Raw genomic sequence first — 21,121 nt, 5'->3', positions numbered from 1 at the left:
TTCTGCTAGGGCAGCATGTAATTAAGTTCATGGGCCTGAGCCGTCTATTCCACAGGATGGTTCTAACAGGCTGAGGCAAGCCAGGAAGGCTGTCGGGAGGAGTTGGCCAGACGTAGGCCTTAGCAGACAGGTAGGGCTGTGATACTCCTGGGTAGGGCAGGGAGGAGGCAACAACAATAATGACAATAACCATAACAGCTTCCTTAAATGGAATCTGAGGCAGTGTCCTAGGCCCGTTACCTGCATAATCTCTTTGGATTTCCTCAAGCACCTTGAGGGACAGGAATTCTGCCTGTTTTTCAGATGAGGAAACTGGTCCTGTGAAGTAAAGTGACGTGCCCACGTCACACACCTGGTAAGTGACAGGAGTGGGATTCGAACCCAGGCTGCAAAGCTTCTTATGGCCTAGCAGGCAAATTCATTAATCACCCATTTTCCTCACTACTGTTGTTCCCCCTTCACCAATGAGAACACAGGAGCCAACTGTACCGTGGAAGTGGGCGTGGCAGAGAAAGTAAGGAGGTTGGGAATTGGCAACCAGGATGTAGGGATCCTGGGAAAAGAAGGTATTTGAATTTTGGTGACTGACTGAAAGATGGTACAGATAGCAATAGTAAAAGTCTCCATTATTTATGGAATGTTCTTGTATTGCATGCCAGGCACTGTTACAGGCACACGCATGATTTTCTTACAGTTCGGAGAAGTTAAGACACTTGCCCAAAGTCACACAACTAGGAAGAAATGAAGCCAGTTCCAGTCTCATGTTCTTATCATCCTACCTCCCTGTAGACAGGTGGAAGTGGGGATAAAGAAGGAAGATGAAGATTGTGATTTTTCTTTTTTTCAGCATCATTGAGTATGATGAAATAATTTGAGGGGGAAGTATTGGTTTATTCATTTAGCATTTATTTTCTTTTTTTTTTTTTTTTTTTTTTTTTTGGTTTTTGGCCAGGGCTGGGTTTGAACCCGCCACCTCCGGCATATGGGACCGGCGCCCTACTCCTTGAGCCACAGGCGCCGCCCCATTTATTTTCTTTTATTGAGACAGACTTTCATTCTGTTGCCCTGGGTAGAGTGCCATGGCGTCATCGTGGCACATAGCAACTCAAACTCCTGGGCTCAAGCCTCTTGAGTAACTGGGACTATAGACCTCCACTACAATGCCTGGCTACTTTTTCTGGAGTTTTTTTGTTTGTTTGTTTGTTTTGAGTCAGAGTCTCACTTTGTCTCCCTCGTTATAGTGCGGTGGAATCATAGCTCACAGCAATCTCAAACTCTTGGGTTCAAGCAATCCTTTTTCCATAGCCTCCCAAGTAGCTGGGACTACAGGTGCCCACCACAACACTGGGCTATTTTTAGAGACAGGGTCTCACTCTTGCTCAGGCTGGTCCCAAACTCCTGAGCTCAAGCAATCCACTCGCCTCAGTCTCCCAGGGTGTTAGGATTACAGCTAGCTGTGAGCCACCACACGCAGCCCACTTAGAATGTATTTTTTATCAAATATTCAATGAGTGTCTACTGTGTGCTAGATAGACTCTGTGATGAGAGCTATAGATAGAGAGATGAGGAAACCAATAAAAGACTAACGGCTATAACATTTAAAGAGTTAGTGCAGGCCAGCACCATGGCTCACACCTATAATCCTAGGACTCTAGAAGGCCAGAGTGGGAGGGTAGGTTGAACTCAGGAGTTCAAGACCAGCCCGAGCAAGATTGAGACAGACCCCACTGAGAAGGCTGAGGCAGAAGGACCACTTGAACCTAGGTGTTTGAGGTTGCTGTGTACTAGGCTGACACCACAGCACTCTAGCCTGGGCAACAGAGTAAGAAAAAGAAGAATAAAAGGGGGGTTAGTGCAAATCAATGCCGAAAAAGGTAGTCCATGAAATTAAAAAGAGACAGGTCACGGACACTTATTTATTTTTATTCGGTGTCTTCTCAAGATGAAGATAACTCATTATAAATGTCCTAGAGAAATACAGTAACTTTCTGTTTACCCTTTGCAAGTAAGAAGGGTGGGTCGTTCCACCACCGACATTTAAAGTAGGAATAACGATAATAACTTTTTGATGTGGTGCGATGACTTTTAAATATGTAGCACCTCTGTGTTGTATTATGGTGATCACTTAATGACTGTGTGAATTCTGGGTTTTGATTCCCACCTGCTATTGCCCTCACCTCCTCACACTTCTTGGTCCTGGGCATGCTGCTTACTTTTTGTAGAAAAAAAAAGAAACAAAAAAAGAGACAGGTGGGCGGTGCCTGTGGCTCAGCAGGTAGGGTGCCAGCCCCATATACCGAGAGTGGCGGGTTCAAACCCGACCCCAGCCAGCTAAAAAACAGCAATGACAACTGCAACAATAACAACAACAACAAAAAATCCGGGGGTTGTGGTGGGCACATGTAGTCCCAGCTACTCGGGAAGCTAAGGCAAGAGAATTTAAGAGTTGGAGGTTGCTGTGAGCTGTGACACAACAGCACTCTACTGAGGGTGACAAAGTGAGACTCTGTCTCAAAAAAAAAAGAGAGAGACAGGCCACGCAATAAAAAGAAAATGGGCAAAGACTTAAACAGGCAATGCACAAAAAGAAAACTCCAATGGTTAGTAAATGTATAAAAAGGTATTCAGCATCTCTGGGTAACAGGGGAGTGAAAATAAAAACCAGAATGAAAGAAGAAAAACTCTCTGCCTTCATGGCTAGACAAAGCATCTGCTATGTGCCTAGCATTAGGCTAGGAGGGGGCCACAGAGTGGGGCTTGTGCTCTTTGAGGGGAGAGTAGACCTTTTTGAGGGCAGAGTCCACAGCCTGTGCCCTTTATCTCATCAAAGCCAAGCACAGGGACTGGTGGGCCAGTGAGTTTTGGGATCATTCATTCATTCATTATTCATTTAACAAATATTGAGTATCATCTATGTGCCAGTCACTTTTCTATGCCCTAAGAATGTAGGGATGAATGAGACAGAATTTTCTGCCTTCTCAGAAAACAGGCAAACAAATAAAGTATATATTCCACCTGAAAGAGGTGAGGATGTGAGTCAGGTGGCTATCAGAGGAAACAGCCAGTGCAAAGGTCCTGAGGCTGAACTGTGCCTGATGTGTTGGAGGGACTGAGCAAGGTGGAAAGTGGAAGGAGGTGAGGGCTGGAAGGTGACAGGGATAGGTCCTTTGGGGCCTGTGGGCCACATAGAGGACATTGGCTTTTATCCCAAGTGAGGTAGGAGCCCTTGGAGGGGTCAGAGCAGAGATAGATGTGATACAACTTATGTTTTACAGGCTCATTCTGGCTGCTGTCTTGACAAGAAACTGTGGGGAACACACGTGGAATCCAGGAAACCTGCAAGAGGCAATTGCACTAGTCTAGGTGACTAATGATGGGACTGGACCAGGTGATATCAGAGGAGGTGTTAGAATACAAGTGAATGAATGAATGCATGCATGAACACATGGATGCCCAGTGATAGGTCCAGCCAGCTGGGCTCAACTGAATCCAATGGCCCCTGGAAGAGACAATCAGAAGAGAGGGGCTTGGCACCCGTAGCACAGTGGTTACGGTGCCAGCCACATCACCAAGAGTGGCTGGTTCGAATCCAGCCCAGGCCAGCTAAACAACAATGACAACTGCAATAACAACAAAAAAATAGCCGGGCATTGTGGCGGGAGCCTGTAGTCCCAGCTACTTGGGAGGCTGAGGCAAGAGAATCGTTTAAGCCCAAGAGTTTAAGATTGCTGTGAGCTGTGATGACCCGGTACTCTACCAAGGGTGACATAGGAAGACTCTGTCTCAAAAAAAAAAAAAAGAAAGAAAGATAAAAAGAAGAGAGGGAGCAGGAAGTCCCCTTTTCTTTTCCTTTCTTTTTTTTTTTTTTTGAGACAGAATCTCACTTTATCACCCTCGGTAGAGTGCGGTGACATCACAGCTCACAGCAACCTCAAACTCCTGGACTTAAGGAATTCTCTAGCCTATGCCTCTTGAGTAGCTGGGACTATAGGCGCCCACCACAATGCCCAGCTATTTTTTGGTTGTAGCCGTCATTGTTTGGCAGGCTAAGGCTGGATTCAAACCCGCCAGCTCTGGTGTATGTGGCCAGCTCCCTAGCCGCTGAGCTACAGGCGCCAAGCCAGGAAGTCCCCTTTTCATAGGAAAATATAACCTGTTTTGTAATTTGAACCTCACCACTACATGGCAAGGTGGGTGGAATATCTTTATTTGCAGAGCAGGTATCTGGGGCCCGGAGAGTTCAAGTCATTTCTTGGGCTGAGTAGGCAGACAGACCTGGGGATACATCTATCCTCTGTGACTCTGGACATGTGACTTAAAAATGGAATCTGCGTAGTGGCTCACACTTATAATCCTAGCACTTTAGGAGGCTGAGGAAGGAGGATTGTATGAGGTCAGGAGTTCAAGACCAGCCTGGGTAACATAGCAAGACCCCATCTCCACAAAAAAAAAAGGAAAAATTAGCAGGGTGTAGTGGCTCATGCCTGTAGTCCCAGCTACTCGGGAGGATTATTTGAGCCCAGGAGTGGAGTTTGCAATAAGCTATCATGACACCACTGCACTATAGCCCAGGCAACAGAGTGAGACCTGTCTCAAAAAAAAAATCTGAATTCCCCAATTGACAAGGCCTCTGCACAGTTGGTCCCTGTCACCTCTTATTCCTCCCCATTCCCTCTTTATGTTCTCACTTTGTTCATTCCATTGCAACCATACTGACCTCCTAGCTGATCTGTGAATCTGAGGAAGGGTACATCCCCCCTATGCTCAGAACCCTCTATGACTCCCACTCACTTTGAATAAAAGCCAACATCCTCCCTGACGTCCAGAGGCCCTACATGCTGTCTTAGACCATTTTGTGGTGCTATAAAAGGATACCCAAGTATCCTTGGTACCCAAGATTAGTATTCATAAAGAAGAGGTCTGTTTAGTTCCCACTTCTCTAGCCTGAGAGGTTCAAGGGCATGCCTCTGCTTCTGGCAAGGGCTTTCTTGCTGCATCACAGCATGATGGAGAAGGCTGAAGTGGAAGTGGACATGTGCAAAAAGAAGCAAATCTGAGGGACATCCTGCCTTTATAACAATCCACCCTCTCAGGAACTAATCTGTTCCCTTGAGAAGTAATCCAACCTCAAGAGAGAGGACTCACTCACTACCTCAAAAACAGCATCAAGCCATTCATAAGGTATCCACTCCTTCCCATAACCTAAACACCTCCTCCTAGCCCCTACCTTGCAACACTGCCACTTCAAGGATCAAATTTCAGCATGTGTTTCTTTGGTGGAAACAGACAAACCATATCAAAACTGTAACAATCTTATTACCTTTCTGCCCCTACCTGCTCCCTCAACCTACTGTTTCAGCTATGTGGTCCTTCTCACTGTTCCTCTAATGTGCCAAGCACATACTTATCCCAGGGCCTTTGAACTGGCTGTTCCCTCTGCCCAGAACATTCTTGCCCCAAATCCTTGCATGGCTGCTTCCTTCTGGTGTTCAGGTCTCAGGTTCAGCTTTACTAGCTCAGAGGGGGGCCCTCCTTGACCTTGTCTGTGGAATTTGTCTTGCTTTATTGTCTTCATAGCAACAGGAGAAATTGTATTAGACACTTACATAAATTTGCTTGCTAACTGTTCATCTCACCAAGGGCCTGGACAGAGCTAACCTATATAGCACCCACAAGTAAATTAGAAAGACAGCTTTTCCTCCCAGCAGACACTTCACCATACCACACCAAGGAACACAGCTTGGCAGGCAGAGCACAGGCTGAATTTCAATCCCACTTGCCACTTCAGTCTGGTGCTTTTACAGTGCACAGTTACTTGTATAAATGCATGTGGTGGCCTTAGTCAAGGATCTTGCTTGTCTTATTGAAGGTACTATCTAAAATATTAAATGAGGCTTGGCGCCCATAGCTCAGTGAGTAGGACACCAGCCACATACACTGAAGGTGGTGGGTTCAAGCCCAGCCCAGGCCTGCTAAACAACAATGACAACCAAACCAAAAAATAGCCAGGCATTGTGGTGGGCACCTATAATCCCAGCTACTTGGGAGGCTGAAACAAGAGGATCTCTTAAGCCCAAGAGTTTGAGGTTGCTGTGAGCTGTGACGCCACGGCACTCTACGAGGGCAGCCTAGTGAGACTCTGTTTCAAAATAAATAAATAAAATAAAATAAAATATTGCATGAAATTATGTTATATATTTTTTAAAAAAGTTGAAGGGAGGGAAGAAGGAAAAAAGAAATAGAGAAAGAGAAGAAAGAAAAACAAGTATGTCAGGACAGGTATCATTGCAATAACAAACAACCCCAATATCTTAGTGGCTGAACCCAACAAGTTCCTACTACACTGCCATTGCAGCTCTGCAGGTGAGCTCCATTCACTGTAATCACTCAAGGTGTGACCTGATAGAGTCAAAACCCTATCACTTGTGGTTGGTCACCCCACCGGAGAGAAATGGTTTTCTGAAGGCCCATGCTCCAGCAATTAAATCCTTTAGCCTAGAATCCTTTAACCATGAGACCCATTGACCAGAACTAGTCATTTCTCTGCCCAGTCATAGAGGGATCAGGAAGTGCCATCCACCTGTATGCTTTGGAGAGAGAAGAGTCAGAAATTTTTTGTACATGGCATTTTAATGACTGATAGAAAAATAAAGAGAAGTTTAATTGCTTTGAGCCTCCATTTTCTCCTCTGTTAAATGGGCACAGTTACACCATAATGTGGCCCTTCCGTTACGGTGTGGTGATATGAGAATTAAGGAAGGTCAGATGAGTTAGCACAGGATTGTAATAGATACTGCTATTGTTGCTTCTTTCTACACAAATGGTTATGTACCGAGGCCAGGAATTGAACCGAGGCAGGTTTGTTCTTTGAATACTTCATTGGGCCTATTTGGTGCTAGGAGTGAGGGAGGGACACATAGGCCACTGCCCAGGACCTGAGCCCCCTTTCCTGTCCTGCAGGTCTCCTGAGTGTGCCCCTGCTTCTCACTGCCCATGCCGCTGGGATTGGGGCGGCGGAAAAAGGCACCGCCTTTGGTGGAAAATGAGGAGGCTGAGCCAGGCCGTGGAGGGCTGGGTGTGGGAGAGTTGGGGCCCCTGGGTGGAGGTGGGGCTGGGGGGCCCCAAATGGGCTTGCCACCCCCAGCCCTGCGGCCTCGTCTCGTGTTCCACACCCAGCTGGCCCATGGCAGTCCCACTGGCCGCATTGAGGGGTTCACCAATGTCAAGGAGCTGTATGGGAAGATCGCCGAGGCCTTCCGCCTGCCAACTGCTGAGGTACCCAGTGGGGAGCTGGCACCAGGGTCCCTGAGGGGGCTAGAGATGTGGGCCTACATCCTGTTCATGAGTTGGAGCTCTGGTGCTGGAGCTGCAGATGCTGGGGGCTGTGTCCTGGGGGAATGTAGGGGCTTATGGCCAGGCTGGGCGCAGAGTTCCCATCATACACTGGGAGGCCTGTACACAAGGGAATTATGGAGAGTTGGAGGCCAAGGCAGGATGCTGATTTCACATCAGCACTGGGAGGCCTACACCTCAATAGATTGTGGACTCTGGAAGTCAAATGCAAGGTGTACTTTCCCATGATGCCTTGGGAGGCCTGACCCTAAGGGACTGTGGGGGTGGAAAGACAGGTGGGATTAAGCAGGAAGTAGATGGTGGGGTCCCAAGGAGCAGGTGAACGTCTGTGCCCTCCACAAGCATTCACAGAGCACCCCCTGTGTGCCAGGCTCTGCTCCCTGGAAACAGCAGTGAATTTTTGCTAGAACAGAAATTCTAGTCTCAGCAGAGCTGGCATGCTAGTGGGGGCCCTGCTGTGGCTCAGGGGGTGGGCAGGCACTGGATGGAGTCCCCTGGTCCTTTCCAAACTCATGCTTTCCCCTGTAGGTGGTGATTGGCAAAGGGTGAGGGAGGGAGGTGAGGGTTAAGTGACCCCCACCCTTGCAGGTGATGTTCTGCACCCTCAACACCCACAAGGTGGACATGGACAAGCTGCTAGGTGGCCAGATTGGCCTGGAGGACTTCATCTTTGCCCATATCAAGGGGCAACGCAAGGAGGTGGAGGTGTTCAAGTCAGAGGATGCACTGGGGCTCACCATCACAGACAATGGGGCTGGCTATGCCTTCATCAAGGTGCCTGGGTGTACGGGGCACCCCGGAGGTCTGGGGGTGAGGTCAGGCCATGGGACCCAGGGCAGAGCCACAGGGGCTGATTCCCTACCTCTGCAGCGCATCAAGGAAGGCAGTGTGATTGACCACATCCAGCTCATCAGTGTGGGTGACATGATCGAGGCCATCAACGGACAGAGCCTGTTGGGCTGCCGGCACTATGAGGTTGCCCGGCTGCTCAAGGAGCTGCCCCGGGGCCGCACCTTCACGCTGAAGCTCACCGAGCCCCGAAAGGCCTTTGGTGAGGAGCGGCCACCTGGACCTCCAAAGCAGCCCTGGCTCAAGTGATTAGGCTGTGGTGCTGGAAGCTACCAGCAGGTGGCACCCAAGCCCAGCCAGCAAGGGAGGAAGAGGAGGCAGCTCTGTCTTGCCCCAAGAGCGAGGGTGTTGGCTCCTGGCCCAACCTGAGAGGAGGGTGGGGGCGTGAAGGAAGTTGCCTGCACACCCAGTTTCCAAGAGTCATTAGCTCAGCCAAGTGCCCCCACCCCTAGCCAGCCCCCTAGCCCCAAGAAGCCAGGCGTGGCTGCCCTGTGCTATTCCCCTCACTTCTGCATCTGGCTTCACTAACTCCCAGGAATGGGCCCTGAGGCCCCTGTGGTGGGGGTGGGGGACTCGATTACTTTCCTGGCAGGTAGGCCTGGTCTGTGACACAGCAGCTATACCCCCTGGGCCCTGCCCCTGCAACTTGACACTTGGCCAAGAGGAAAGCAGCTGGAGACCCAGGCCTCCACCCCTTTCCTGTCCCTCAGCCTCTGGGTGCAGAAGTGGCTCCTCTAGTCTCCCCTCCAGGGACCATTCTTAGTCCCCAGCTGTCCCCACCACCACCACCATATCCATGCCAACTCTGGCTCAGGAATCCTGCACTCCTGGGATCACCTCAGGTCCTTATCAACACCCCCTACCCTACTGCAACTTACAGAAGCTTGGAGAAGGTTGGAGAATGGGTGTCTAAGGCCAGGACATCTGGGTTCCTGCTCAGACCATGCTGAAATCCCTCACCTCATCTTTGCCTCCCGCAGACATGATCAGCCAGCGTTCAGGGGGTGGCCGCCCTGGCTCTGGCTCACAACTGGGCACTGGCCGAGGGACCCTCCGGCTCCGATCCCGGGGCCCTGCCACAGTGGAGGATCTGGTGAGTGACCAGCTCCCCCTTGCCTACACTTCCATAGGGGGCAGCGTTACCTGTTAGGTTGAGGGGGTCTGGGCAGACAACCTGGATTCTGATCCAAACTTCTGCCACCTCCCAGCTCCCAGGGACCTTCCTTGAGCGATGGGCCTCAGTTTCCCTATCAATAAAATGGGGATAATAACACCGATAACTTCTTTGCAGGGTTGTGAGGACTGAATATATGTATGTGTAAGGTGATGACAAGAGTACCTGGCACTTAATAAGTACAGTTACTTAATTCTTATTATGATGATGTCACTGTCCCCCCCCACCATCTCAGCCCTCAGCCTTTGAGGAGAAGGCGATTGAGAAGGTTGATGACCTGCTAGAGAGTTACATGGGCATCAGGGACACGGAGCTGGGTGAGTGGTGGGTGACTGTGGGTGGGGATGAGTGGGAGTCTGGGGGGGAGTTGGTAAGGGTTGAGTTTCCTCTGAGCCCCTCTGCCCCTTGGACCATCTGTGCCTCCATTCTGCCCCCACCTCCTACAGCGGCCACCATGGTAGAGCTGGGGAAGGACAAAAGGAACCCAGACGAGCTGGCCGAGGCCCTAGATGAACAGCTTGGTGACTTTGCCTTCCCCGATGAGTTCGTTTTTGACGTCTGGGGTGCCATCGGTGACGCCAAGGTCGGCCGCTACTAGGACTACCCCTGGACCTCTCCATGATGGCCTAGGCCCAGCCTGGTTGGGAGACCCTCCAAAGAGGACATCAGGGCCTGGACCTGAGTGTCCAGCTTGGGCCAAGCTTAGCATCCCAGGGCTATGCAGAGGGGAGATGGGGCCTGGCCACTGCCCCACTGCAATCGGTACCACCCTGTCTCTGGTCCCCGGCCCCCTTGCCCTGCTCCCCACCTACCTCAGCCTGGTCAGGCATGGGGAGGGATTGGCCAAATTGGGCAGCCACCCCCATCTTCTATACTTTCCACCATCAGTTGCCAAAGTGGTCCTTCTATGTCTTCCTGGGACCTCAGGCTCTGTTTGGGGGTGGTGACCTTCCTAGTTTCTTGATCTAGGGAATATGATGGTGTCCCTTCTGGAAAATGCAATAATGCTCTCCCCCTCCACCAACCCCCTTTTGAGAGGAGCCCTCTCCCTGTGGAGTCTGTTACCTCCGCATTTGAAATGAGTCTGCTGTGAACCCCCAACCTTCCCCTCAAGGCCCAGCCTTGTACTAGAGCAGCGGGGAAGGGAGGCATGATGATGATAGGCTTTTGTATCTGAATTTGCTGTCTTGAACATAAAGAATATATCTGCTGTTGGACCTGTGTGGTTTGGGGGTCGGGTGGGGGGGCTGGGGCTAGGAAAGAATGTGGCAGCTGAAATCCATCTTCCTCAGTTCCAAATTGAATTAGGAGTTGGCCCTGGGCCGCCCGCCCCCTCCCACTGTTCCTCCTGGCTGCAGGCCACCAGGCTTCCAGGCAAGGCCTGAGCTTCCTGGTCTACTGAGGATTCCCATCCAGCCCCTTCTGGAACAAGGCCTCCCACCCGCCCACACCCTGTGTGAAGAGTGGGCATGAGGCTGTTGTCTATAGCCGGCGACAACCTGGAACCACAGGGTACACCAGCACATTGAGACCTGGCTTGGAAAAAGAAAGATGGAGCCTCAGGGCTGGAAGGGGTAGAGGGGACAATTATGATGCAGCCCCCACCCCAGCTGACTCTGGACATTCATGCATTCGAGGTGCACAATGCTTCATACTGGACATAAACCCAGTATGCTTGTTTTGACAACCCACTTTATCCTTGAGGATTGAGAGGAGATCAGGGAAAGGGGGGTGGGCCCCTGGCCAGACCTGGAGGAAAGAGCAAGGATTGAAGTGAGAGGAGCCAGGCCAGAGGCTCCCACAGGAATGTTTGGGGATGAGCTGAGGCTGCAGTGAAGTCTGAGCCCAGGCCGCTCCCCCGTTCCAATGAGCAGGCACTGAGCCACCAATAAGGGAGAATGGGTGACCCAGGGTTGGACACAGGCCACAGGGTGGGATGGGGCAGGATGAGCTGCTATCTGGGTGACTTGATATATCTGTGGGCACCTGTGGGCTCCTCATGTGTCCATGCCTTCATCTGGCTTCTGTGGAGAAGGGGTATGGCTGCGTGTATCTCAGGCGTTGAGTAGGACTGTTGTGGGAGGACCATAACTCTTGTCTACGCTGTGGGTAAGGGATGTGGTTGCCTTCTCTGTGTTCTAGGGTGTTCAAGAGTATAACTGGCATAGTGTCCAGTGGTGAGGAGTACAATAGTGTGGCGGGTCTTGGGGTGTCCAGGGGTGTGTTTCAGGATGTTGCTGTTTTGGGGGTATGGGCATGTGTGTCTCGGGGTCTTACCATTCTAGAGAAAGGAAGAGGTGCCAGCTAGATCTCAGGTGTTCAGGCAGTGCAACTCCCTGTGTCTTGGGTGTACAGAGTGTCCTGGTAGACCCTGTCTTGGATTGTTGTGGGGAGTCTCCGGGTAACATGGAGTGTGACCCTGGGATTCTCTCCACAGTAAGGATTTTGTGTATGTGTCTCAGGGTGCCAAGCAAGACTCCCTTTCCCAGCTCTAAAGGGTGTGACAGGATGGGGCTTTCACAGGAAGCTTCATTTTGGGGTGTTGAGGGAAGTGGCTAGAGTTAAAAGTCAGTAGCTATAGGTGCATCTCTGGCACTGGAGGTGACATACTCAGTGAGCTCAGGGATGTGACGGCAACACCTGGCTGCTGCTAAGATGGGGACAGGATGCAACAGAAGCTGAGTATTAGGGCCACAAGTGATGACTGTGTGTCTCAGGGTGTGAGACTGTGTGTGCGCCCTACTTCCAGGATAGGAGGTGAGGCCACAGCTGTGTGTCCAGGGTTAAGGGCGTAACTGTCTTTGTGCCTTGGGACACGTGTCCAGGTGTTGCTCAACCCATCCTAAAGCAGGATCTGGAGGCTAGGGGAGGAGTCCCCTGGTTACCAGGCCTCCTGGTACCCCTGCCCCCCTGCAGCCTGCTCTCCCTCCCTCCCAGGGTATGACTGGCTATGGCCCTGGTCTGGGCTTAAGCCCCTGTGTAAATAATGGGCGGATCCCCTAGCCAGAGTGGGCCTGACCCAAGCCAGTCCACCCGACCCTCTTCCCCCTTACCACCCATCCTGACATCCACAAAGGCTCTGGCAAGGCAGAGAGGGCTTTGCTGCCCCCACAGGGTTAACCCCCTTCATCCTGAAGCCTTATGGGGGCATGGGGTGTAGCAGCACCCCCTGCAGGCACTCCAGCCCGCCCCAGGCAATGCTCACATTTTCCAGTGTTTAGATTTTATCCACTTTATTAATGAGGCAGGCAAGAAGCCCAAGCCTGGGGGGAAGGGGGCTGCTCTCACCATGCTGGGAGCTGATCAAGAGAACCAAGCTGACTTCCCAGGGAGCCTCCCTCCTTGTGGAGGGTGCTGGGTCCCAAAGTGGTCCTTGCCCGTAACCAGGAACATAAAGAAGGGGTCACTGCCATTCCAGGTCCCCAATGGGTGTACACTGGGTGGAGCAGCCCCTGGAGGCCAGCAAGGGCAGCGGGAGGAGCCTAGGAGCCGCCCCAGGAAGAGGGAGGGAGGGAGCGGCCTGCCAGAGAGCCCGGTTGCGGCAGGCGCAGAGGGCGCAGGGGCTGAGCAGAGGGCAATGGGGACTCAGCATCCCAGACAGCACCGCTGGGTAAGCAGGTTGGGGACAGGAGGGTCTCCGGGAGTGGAGGAGGAGGGCAGGAAGGGACAGAGCGTGGCTGCCTCAGTCTGTCTGTCCTGTGTTCCTGAGTTCTTAGCCCCCACATATATGTCCAGTCTTATCTATCCTCTTTCCCATGCGGCCTGGTGGGCACTTTTGCACTTTCAGCCCTCACGACCAGGTTACTGAGGAATGAGTGGTCCTGGGGCTGGGACACGGAACGGAATGGTGGGCACCCATTGTGAGGCAGAGGTGACCAGAGTAGAACCTGGATGAGATACAGCAACAGAGCACAGAGACAGGGCCATAGGACAGAAATGTGGCTTGGGACAGAGATGTGACTGTGAAGACAGAAATGGAGCTAGCCATGGAGATAGAAATGGGGTTCTGGGGACAGCAACCATGCCCTGGGGGTCAAATGCGGGTCCCCAGTGATAGGGACATGTGCATGGGGACAAAGATGGGGCCATGGGAAGAGAACCAGTGCCAAGGGGAGGGATGTGCCCACAGCTGGGGAAGTGAAGGATACAACTGGAATAAAGACATGGTGAGAGTGAGAGATGGATGACAGGGCCAAGTGGGACCGCCATAATTTGCTGCAAGGACCCATGGAGGGGAGAGTAAGGTCCCAAAGCAGGAGATGGAGTAGCGGGAGGCAGAGGAGGAGGAAGCCGTCAGAAACAGAGAAAGCAGCTCATTTGGAATTGCCATTGGCAGAGAGCGCCCCAGGATCAGATAGACCCTGATGATCTGGGACCTCTGTGCACCACCCCCTAGCCTCACTCTGCCCTCCTCTCCTCTACTTAGTACCCCCGGCACCTGACATGAGCCCTTGCGGGCCCCTCAACCTGAGCCTGGCCGGCGAGGTGACCACGTGCGCGGTGCCAGGAGTCCCCAATGCGTCGGCTGTACCGCCGTCGGGTGGTTCCAGGGCATCACCCGCGCTGCCCATCTTCTCCATGACACTGGGCACGGTGTCCAACGTGCTGGCGCTAGCACTACTGGCCCAGGCTGCGGGCCGCTTGAGGCGGCGCCGCTCGACCGCCACCTTCCTTCTGTTCGTCGCCAGCCTGCTGGTCACCGACCTGGCGGGCCACGTGATCCCGGGCGCACTTGTGCTGCACCTGTACGCGGCCGGGCGCGCACCGGCTGGTGGAGCCTGCCACTTCCTGGGTGGCTGCATGGTCTTCTTCGGTCTGTGTCCGCTACTGCTGGGCTGTGGCATGGCGGTAGAGCGCTGGGTGGGCGTCACGCGACCTCTGCTTCACGCGGCCCGAGTCTCTGCAGCCCGCGCACGCGTGTCGCTGGCCGCTCTGGCCGCCATGGCTTTGGCCGTGGCACTGCTGCCGCTAGCGCGCGTGGGCCGCTATGAGCTGCAGTACCCCGGCACTTGGTGCTTCATCAGCCTGAGCCCACCAGGCGGCTGGAGCCAGGCTCTGCTTGCCTGCCTTTTCGCCGGCCTCGGCCTGGTCGCGCTACTCGCCGCGCTCGTGTGCAACACGCTCAGCGGCCTGGCCTTGCTGCGCGCCCGCTGGCGCCGCCGCTCTGGACGGTTCCCCTCGGCCTCCGGCCCCGATACCCGCCGTCGCTGGGGGTCGCGCGGACCCCGCTCGGCCTCTGCTTCGTCTGCCTCGTCCAATGCTTCAGCCTTCGCCGCCTTTGGCGGCTCCCGGAGCGGCGGTTCAGCCCGCAGAGCCCGTGCCCACGACGTGGAGATGGTGGGCCAGCTGGTGGGCATCATGATGGTGTCGTGCATCTGCTGGAGCCCGTTGCTGGTGAGGGGCGCACCCGCCCCTCGAGCCATGATCCTTCCGGCACCCTCTTTGGCCCCTCCCATCCTTCTCCATCTTAGGATACCTGGGGCCTTTGTCCTTTACCCAGCCAAGGCTCCGCCCCCTTGAGGCCCCACCTGCCAAGAAAGCCTGCCCTTTGCCTCCTTCTGACGTCCTATCCTTCCTCCCCGTTCTCTTCCTCCTCAGGGCTTTTGTAGCCCACTTCGACCTACACAAGCCTCTTCTCCAGCCCCGCCCTTCTAAGTCCCCACGCTTTCTTCATTCCCTAGCCCTCTTCCACCCCACCCCCTCGTTTCTCTTCTTTCCTTCAGTCCCATTTCCTTCGGAATACCTGGCACTTCTTTCGGGAGCCCCAACCACTGAAGGCCTGTGCTTCCTCACCCTCTTTCCATAGCCCCTTCCCAGACAGATCCAGCCTGACACCCTTCCCTCCAGCCTCACTTTACAGCCACATCCTTCGCCTGCCCCCTTCTCTTATACCCGCCCCACCGCTCACCCCAGCTTTTCCCGCAGGTGTTGGTGGTGCTGGCCGTCGGCGGATGGAGCTCCAGCTCCCTGCAGCGTCCCCTGTTTCTGGCCGTGCGCCTTGCGTCCTGGAACCAGATCCTGGACCCCTGGGTGTACATCCTGCTTCGCCAGGCCGTGCTCCGCCAGCTGCTTCGCCTCCTACACCCGAGGGTGGGTGCCAAGGGCAGCCCCGTGGGGCTGGGCCTAACCTGGAGTGCCTGGGAAGCTAGCTCCCTGCGAAGCTCCCGGCACAGTGGCCTTAGCCACTTATAAGCGTGCCCGGAAGCCAAATAGCTAAGCCAGTCCACCCTAGGCTAGTCCCAAGTCTACAGAGCAGAGCCTTTCAGGGAATAAAGCCATTTTTCAAGCCCAGGATGGTGTGTCCCGTCAGGGATGCAGCACTCACTGTGGCCCCGCGGGACCGTCAGAGGCGCTGCGTGCGCTTACAGGGTGCAGTTTCGGGACTTACCGCGCGAGGGCGCAGACACACCGGACGCTCGGTCTTGGGGAAGCTGAGCCGGACTGCGGAGCATGCGCACAATGCTGCGGCCACAGCCCGGGCTCTTGGACCGCTCCGCTTGGAGCAGAAAAAGAAGGGGGTTCGGGGTGGGGCACTCCGCGTCCCCGCTAGGACCGACTCCCTGCAGCCATTCTGCTCATTAAGGCCCTAAATCTCCCCAGTACAATCCCAAACCACGCCTCATCACAGCCTCAAAGCCCCGACACCGCCCACCCCCCTTCCATCCCGGCTCGCCTGCGGTTCCCGCCAGAGTAATAGCACCGAGTACCCACCCAGCCTTGACCCTCTTCAAATGTTCCCCGCATCACTCCCGACTCCCGCCCATCCGTCTGCCCCTCAACTGTCCCTACCTCCAAGCACGCCCCCACATTACTACACACAAGAAGAGACCAAGAATGCATAAATGGGGCAAACCCCAAAGGCCTTTTTAAAAACTAAGAGCTCTCAGGCAGAGGCAGGGCAAGGGCAGGGATGAGGACGGGCTAGCAGCCCCCGGCCACGAAGTCGAAGTCCCGGAAGGCAGCCTGCTCAGCGGCTGTAAGGGGCCTTGCATCGCGGGGCGGGCTCAGAGTGGGGGCCTCCTCTGTGAATTCCTCGTCAAAGTTGCTGACGTCGGTGCGGCCCGAGAGCTTGGGCACGAAGGGCGGCGGCAGGCGCCGGGCCAGCAGTGTATCCCAGCCCAGTGTCTGTGGGGGGATACAGTAGAAGGCTCAGCCTGCGAAGCTGACGTTTGCCTCACAACACAGAGGAAGAGGGAGGTAGGGACTAGGGACTCAGGAAGGGAGAGAGGCTGGGCTCATGCACAGGGACACTGAGATATGGATATAGGATAATCAGTGGGGTGGGAGTGAACAGGAGGGAGTAGGAAGGAAATGGTACCAAGGGGAGGTGACAATGTTGGAGGTAAAGTAACTAGGCCTTGGAGGGGGTAATGGCTGGGTCTTAGGGTATCGCCAGACACTTGGGGCAGAGGAAACACCTTACCCTGAAGAAGGGCTGTTTTTTCACGTCTTCTGCATCCCTCTCGCTGGATCCCAACCTCCGCTCAGGATTCCTCCGCAGCAGCTGGAAGAGACGGACACAGTGTTAGGATCTGTCCCCTTCCAGACCTGGAGCCCCTTCCCAGGCCCACCCCACCTTGTATCGGGTCCTCACCCTTCGCATGATGCCAATGGCTTCTGCTGACAAGAAGCGCGGGTAGCGGACTTCATCGTTGACAATGCTGTCGAAGACCTCTTCCTCGTCGTCCCCTGGGAATGGGGACTGAGCACAGAGATAGCTGGAGTGAATCAGGCCCCTCCTCTGGCTACTCTACCCCCAGCCCCCACCTGAGCCCTGGGCTTGAGCTCCAGCTGGGTCTTCTTGAGGGTGCTGGCTTACAAGGGAGAGTAAGTATCCTGTTTTATACATGTGGAAACTGAGGCCAGGGAGGAGAAGCCAACAGCCCCTAATCACACAGCAGGTGACAGAGGCAGATTTCAATCCCACCCGGGCACATGCAGGTTCCAGTGGGATCCAAGGGACACAAAGGTTGTGTGTGGACAGCCTGGGGCCTCACCTCACCGACCAGCATCTCGTAGAGCAGCACACCCAGCCCCCACCAGTCCACAGCTCGTGTATAGGATGTGTCTGTCAGCACCTCAGGTGCCAGGAACTCCGGGGTCCCACAGAATGTGCTTGTCCGATCTCCATAGCCCATTCCTGCGGGCAGCAAGGCCACAGGAGGTTAAAGTAGCAGTAGGAATTACTCAACCCTGCTTGGGGTTGTCTACACAGCCTGCCATGTTTTGGGGTCAGAGTAGGAGTAACACCAAGTAGTAGGGTTAGGGCCTCTCTTCCTTCTCCCCTTCTTTGTCTAAGAGGCCAGCCCCTCAGATTCCAACCCCTCACCTTCCTTGCAGAGGCCAAAGTCCGCGATCTTGACATAGCCTTCAGTGTCCAGGAGCAAATTGTCCAACTTCAGGTCCCTGGGCGAGATGTAGGGAATGTAAAGAGGGATGAGTACAGGGTCCGGGCCCCGCCAGAACCTCCCACCACTGCCACAATGGGCAGAGCATGCACATGCATACACATACCTGTAGACGATCTTGTGTTCATGGAGGAACTGCAGCCCCAGCACCACACAGGCCGAATAAAAGCTGCCGAGAGAAAGGCTGGAGTGAGGGTGCCAGGCCACCCAGCAAAGGAGAAAGCTCACAGAAACCTGGTTTCCACATCCTCAAAAGTGAGGCTAGGGGAGGCAGGACCTGAGGGTGAAGGGATAAGAAGGAGCTGCCAGCCTCTCAGGGCTGAGGTGTCCCATGTATGCTGAGGCAGGAGGCAGGGGCCTGGGCTGGTGCAGGTTGGGGGAAGGCTTACACGGCACGGGGCTCAGAGAACACGTCACTGTGGATGTGCAGCATCAGGTCCCCACCGGCGGAGTACTCCATCACGAAGCACACATGCTCTGGTGTCTGGAAACAGCCAAAGAGGTTCACCAGGAAGGGGTGTCCTGCCCTGGTCACTGCAGCCAAGATCCGCTTCTCACACATCAAGCTAGGTGGCAAGTGGGGCGGGGGGTAGGGGAAGAAAGTTAAGAGACTACAGCTGCCCCCTCACCCTGGCTCCCATAGTCCTCAATCCACAGATATTTGTTGAGGCCCTCACATGACTGTGTGACTTTGAGCAAGTTTCTATGAGCCTTGGCAGCCTCATCTAGTAAACAGGACCTTAGGATCTACCCATCATCCTAGTAACAGCATCTTCTCTTGGTGGGCATGAGACCAGGGGTGGGCACGAGGCCCAGGCCAACTGGAGTAGCCTCTCTCTCTGGCCAGAGATTGGTTCAGGGATGGGTAAACCAAGTACTACTGATTTCCACTGGGATTATTAAGGAAGATGTATTAAAGCTGGTAAATGAAACTGAAGCTGCTGGGATGGGGGGCATCTCTGTTTCCACACAAGGACTGCAAGCAAAGCTCACACGAAGGAAAGTAGAAACAGAAACATCATCTGAGCACCTGGATACAGCCATGCCTGAAAACACAGAATACTGGACTTTTCTAATCCATACCAATAAATTCCTTTTACTGCATAAGCCTTTCTGAGTTGGATTCCTAATTATCAAAACGATGTTGGGAAGACCAGGGACGATCTTAGTGCCTCTACCAAGTGTTTATAGGGATCACACACTGTGCAGAATGCTTTAAATATATATTTTCATTTAATCCATCCAACACTCCTGCAAGGAAGGCATTATTACTCCCTGTTTATAGAGCATGAGGCTCAGGTTTTGAACCTAGGGCCCTGACCCCAAAGCAGAGGCAGTACAGTGGTGCCACGAAGGGCACAGGCTCCGGAGCCTAAGTCCCTAGATTTAAATCCTAGACCTGCTGCTTAATGGTTCTGTGGTCATGGGCAAATCACTCAACATCTCTGCGCCATCCACTGAATGAGAACAATAACAGTACTGAATTAAGAGGGTAGCTTAGGGGACAGATGAATAACTGCTTTCTAAGAATTATTATTATTATCTGAGTACAAGGCTAGTAAGTGCCTGTGACTATTAGAAGTCCCTGGACCTAAAAGGAGGGCCTGCTCTGTCTCTTGTTTCCCAAAAGAAAAGGCAAAGATTCCCAGAGGGCTGAAGCCAGTCCATACCTCTCTACCTCATCTCGAGCCACAATGTCCCCTTTTTTCAAAGCCTTGATGGCAAACAGCTCCCCACTGGACCGGAATTCAGAGAGCAGCACCTGGAACCACAATGGAGACAATGGTCTTAGGGGCCAACCCTTGACTCAGCAGGTCTGGACTCTCAGCCCTCCACCTCACCTTCCCAAAGTGACCCCGGCCCAGCACCGCCAGGAACTTGAAATCCTCGAGGGTCAGGTGCGACTTCCTCAGAGGGCTGTGGGAAGAAGAAACTGGTAGGGATGGGGGAAGTGGGCGGTGTAGTGAGTGGGGACCCAAGGGAGGGTTGTCACCTGCACAGGGTGGGGCCTTGGGTCTCCTGGGTCTCCAAAGGCAGCTTGGGAGTGGTGGTAGTTTCCTGGATCGGGGAACTCTGTGGCAGGGAGAGGAGGCCAGAGTGAGGGAATCAGAGATCCCCCCAAAACCAAAGTAGCCTCCAAGGCCCCACCCAATCTTCCCCTTCATCTCTCTGTACTTTCCTGTCTTCCCTGTTTGCTTGCTTACTTCCTCCAACCATAATCTTTGCCTCCCTCTGCCCTGAACACACCAGGCGCATTCCTACTCCAGGAACTTTGCATGGCTGTACCCTCTTTCTGGACTGTTCCACACACACCAGTGTGGCTCTTCCCTTCTCCTTCAGGCATTTATTCAAATGTCACATTCCCAGGTGAGCACCATAATAACTAACAGAAGCCCTCAACACTCCCTGCTTAATGTTTTCTCCCTACCATATTTTACATTCCAAATATATTTAATCTGTAGGTGTCCCTTGAATAACATGGGTTTGAACCATGTGGCCCATTTTTACATGGATTTTCTTATGCTTCTGCCACCTCTGAGACAGCAAGACCAATCCATCTTCCTCATCCTCTTCATCCTCTTCAACATGAAGACAAGGATGAAGACTTTCATGAAGATTCATTTCCACCTAACAAACAGTAAATGCATTTTCTCTTCCTTATAATTTTTTTTTTTTTTGGAGACAGTCTTACTTTGTCACCCTTGGTAGAGTGCTGTGGCGTCATAGCTCATAGCAACCTTGGGCTCATGTGATCCTCTTTCCTCAGCTTCCCAAGTAGTTGGGACCACATGTGCTGCCACAACACCCAGCTATTTTTAGAGATGAAGTCTCTGGCTCAAGCTGGTCTCTTAACTCCTCAGCTAGAGCAATCCACCCTCCTCAGCCTCCCAGAGTGCTAGCATTACAGGCGTGTACCACTGCACCCGGCCCCCACTTGAGAGGCCTCATTCATCACAGCTATATACTATTCCACCTTGTAACTTATTTAGTGCCAGCCCCTACTAATGGACCACTCTTTTTCTCACACAAAGCTGCTGCAGCAAACATTCTGAATGTGTGTCTCTATGAATACCCAGGACAGACACCCACAAGCAGAATTACTGGGTCAATGCAATGTCCACTTTTTTTTTTTTGAGACAGAGTCTCAGTCTGTTACCCTAGGCTAGAGTCTCACTCTAGTGCCACACCTGGCCTCAGTATTTACCTCTAACTCAGCCAGCTAAGGCCATGCCACCTTCCCTAGGAGATGGATAGACTTGCATACCTACCACCAGGGGCCAGCGTCTCCACAACCTCCCCAGCATGCTGTGTGATTAACCGTTAGGATTTTTTGTCA

At 53.3% G+C, this 21,121-nt stretch overlaps 3 protein-coding genes and 1 non-coding gene across 7 annotated transcripts in view; 3 read left to right on the top strand and 1 right to left on the bottom strand.

Moving 5' to 3' along the window:
* The first annotated feature begins 299 nt into the window (after positions 1-299).
* GIPC1 (GIPC PDZ domain containing family member 1) lies at positions 300-10,591 on the top strand. Of its 2 annotated transcripts, none has more exons than XM_053584753.1 (8): positions 300-355; positions 3,276-3,363; positions 7,177-7,275; positions 7,942-8,127; positions 8,224-8,404; positions 9,183-9,295; positions 9,612-9,693; positions 9,823-10,591. In XM_053584753.1, exons 4-8 carry the CDS (start codon positions 7,945-7,947, stop codon positions 9,972-9,974), a joined length of 711 nt encoding a protein of 236 aa, XP_053440728.1. In that variant the 5' UTR covers positions 300-355; positions 3,276-3,363; positions 7,177-7,275; positions 7,942-7,944; the 3' UTR covers positions 9,975-10,591. The 2 variants fall into 2 exon arrangements, with proteins under 2 accessions (XP_053440728.1, XP_053440727.1); XM_053584752.1 differs by having other exon boundaries at positions 6,961-7,275.
* Positions 1,906-2,039, top strand: LOC128582888 (small Cajal body-specific RNA 24). Its single transcript, XR_008379309.1, has one exon. It is a non-coding gene; the product is annotated as a small Cajal body-specific RNA 24 (non-coding RNA).
* A 61-nt stretch (positions 10,592-10,652) lies between the features above and the next one.
* Positions 10,653-15,656, top strand: PTGER1 (prostaglandin E receptor 1). 2 transcript variants are annotated; one of them, XM_053584750.1, is made up of 3 exons: positions 10,653-10,888; positions 13,803-14,770; positions 15,302-15,656. In XM_053584750.1, exons 1-3 carry the CDS (start codon positions 10,846-10,848, stop codon positions 15,566-15,568), a joined length of 1,278 nt encoding a protein of 425 aa, XP_053440725.1. In that variant the 5' UTR covers positions 10,653-10,845; the 3' UTR covers positions 15,569-15,656. The 2 variants fall into 2 exon arrangements, with proteins under 2 accessions (XP_053440725.1, XP_053440726.1); XM_053584751.1 differs by having other exon boundaries at positions 10,878-11,013.
* Positions 15,657-16,222: 566 nt separating this feature from the next.
* Positions 16,223-21,121, bottom strand: part of PKN1 (protein kinase N1) — a 30,444-nt gene continuing 25,545 nt past the window's right edge. For both annotated transcript variants that reach the window (XM_053584748.1, XM_053584749.1), the window contains exons 13-22: positions 19,778-19,857; positions 19,626-19,701; positions 19,455-19,546; positions 18,174-18,350; positions 17,891-17,953; positions 17,706-17,782; positions 17,374-17,516; positions 16,971-17,078; positions 16,800-16,880; positions 16,223-16,501 (exon numbers count right to left, since the gene is read on the bottom strand). In XM_053584748.1, the coding sequence (XP_053440723.1) occupies positions 16,298-16,501; positions 16,800-16,880; positions 16,971-17,078; positions 17,374-17,516; positions 17,706-17,782; positions 17,891-17,953; positions 18,174-18,350; positions 19,455-19,546; positions 19,626-19,701; positions 19,778-19,857 (1,101 nt within the window). In that variant the 3' untranslated portion in view covers positions 16,223-16,297. The remainder of the gene's footprint in view (positions 16,502-16,799; positions 16,881-16,970; positions 17,079-17,373; positions 17,517-17,705; positions 17,783-17,890; positions 17,954-18,173; positions 18,351-19,454; positions 19,547-19,625; positions 19,702-19,777; positions 19,858-21,121) is intronic.

The sequence above is a fragment of the Nycticebus coucang genome, chromosome 3 (assembly GCF_027406575.1).
Source record: "Nycticebus coucang isolate mNycCou1 chromosome 3, mNycCou1.pri, whole genome shotgun sequence".
In the NCBI taxonomy this organism is placed as follows: Eukaryota; Metazoa; Chordata; class Mammalia; order Primates; family Lorisidae; genus Nycticebus; species Nycticebus coucang.
Note: the sequence above shows the minus strand (reverse complement) of the source record. Positions and strands in the feature narration are given on the sequence as shown.

What these genes read in the sequence shown, in the direction of transcription:
- GIPC1 (XM_053584752.1), top strand. Translation starts at nt 6,994, where the DNA reads ATGCCGCTGGGATTGGGGCGGCGGAAAAAGGCACCGCCTTTGGTGGAA. An exon ending in CTGGCTATGCCTTCATCAAG is followed by an intron (nt 8,128 to 8,223) that starts GTGCCTGGGTGT and finishes CTACCTCTGCAG; the next exon opens with CGCATCAAGGAAGGCAGTGT. An exon ending in CATCAGGGACACGGAGCTGG is followed by an intron (nt 9,694 to 9,822) that starts GTGAGTGGTGGG and finishes CACCTCCTACAG; the next exon opens with CGGCCACCATGGTAGAGCTG.
- PTGER1 (XM_053584750.1), top strand. Translation starts at nt 10,846, where the DNA reads ATGAGGCTGTTGTCTATAGCCGGCGACAACCTGGAACCACAGG. An exon ending in CGACAACCTGGAACCACAGG is followed by an intron (nt 10,889 to 13,802) that starts GTACACCAGCAC and finishes TCCTCTACTTAG; the next exon opens with TACCCCCGGCACCTGACATG. An exon ending in TCTGCTGGAGCCCGTTGCTG is followed by an intron (nt 14,771 to 15,301) that starts GTGAGGGGCGCA and finishes CTTTTCCCGCAG; the next exon opens with GTGTTGGTGGTGCTGGCCGT.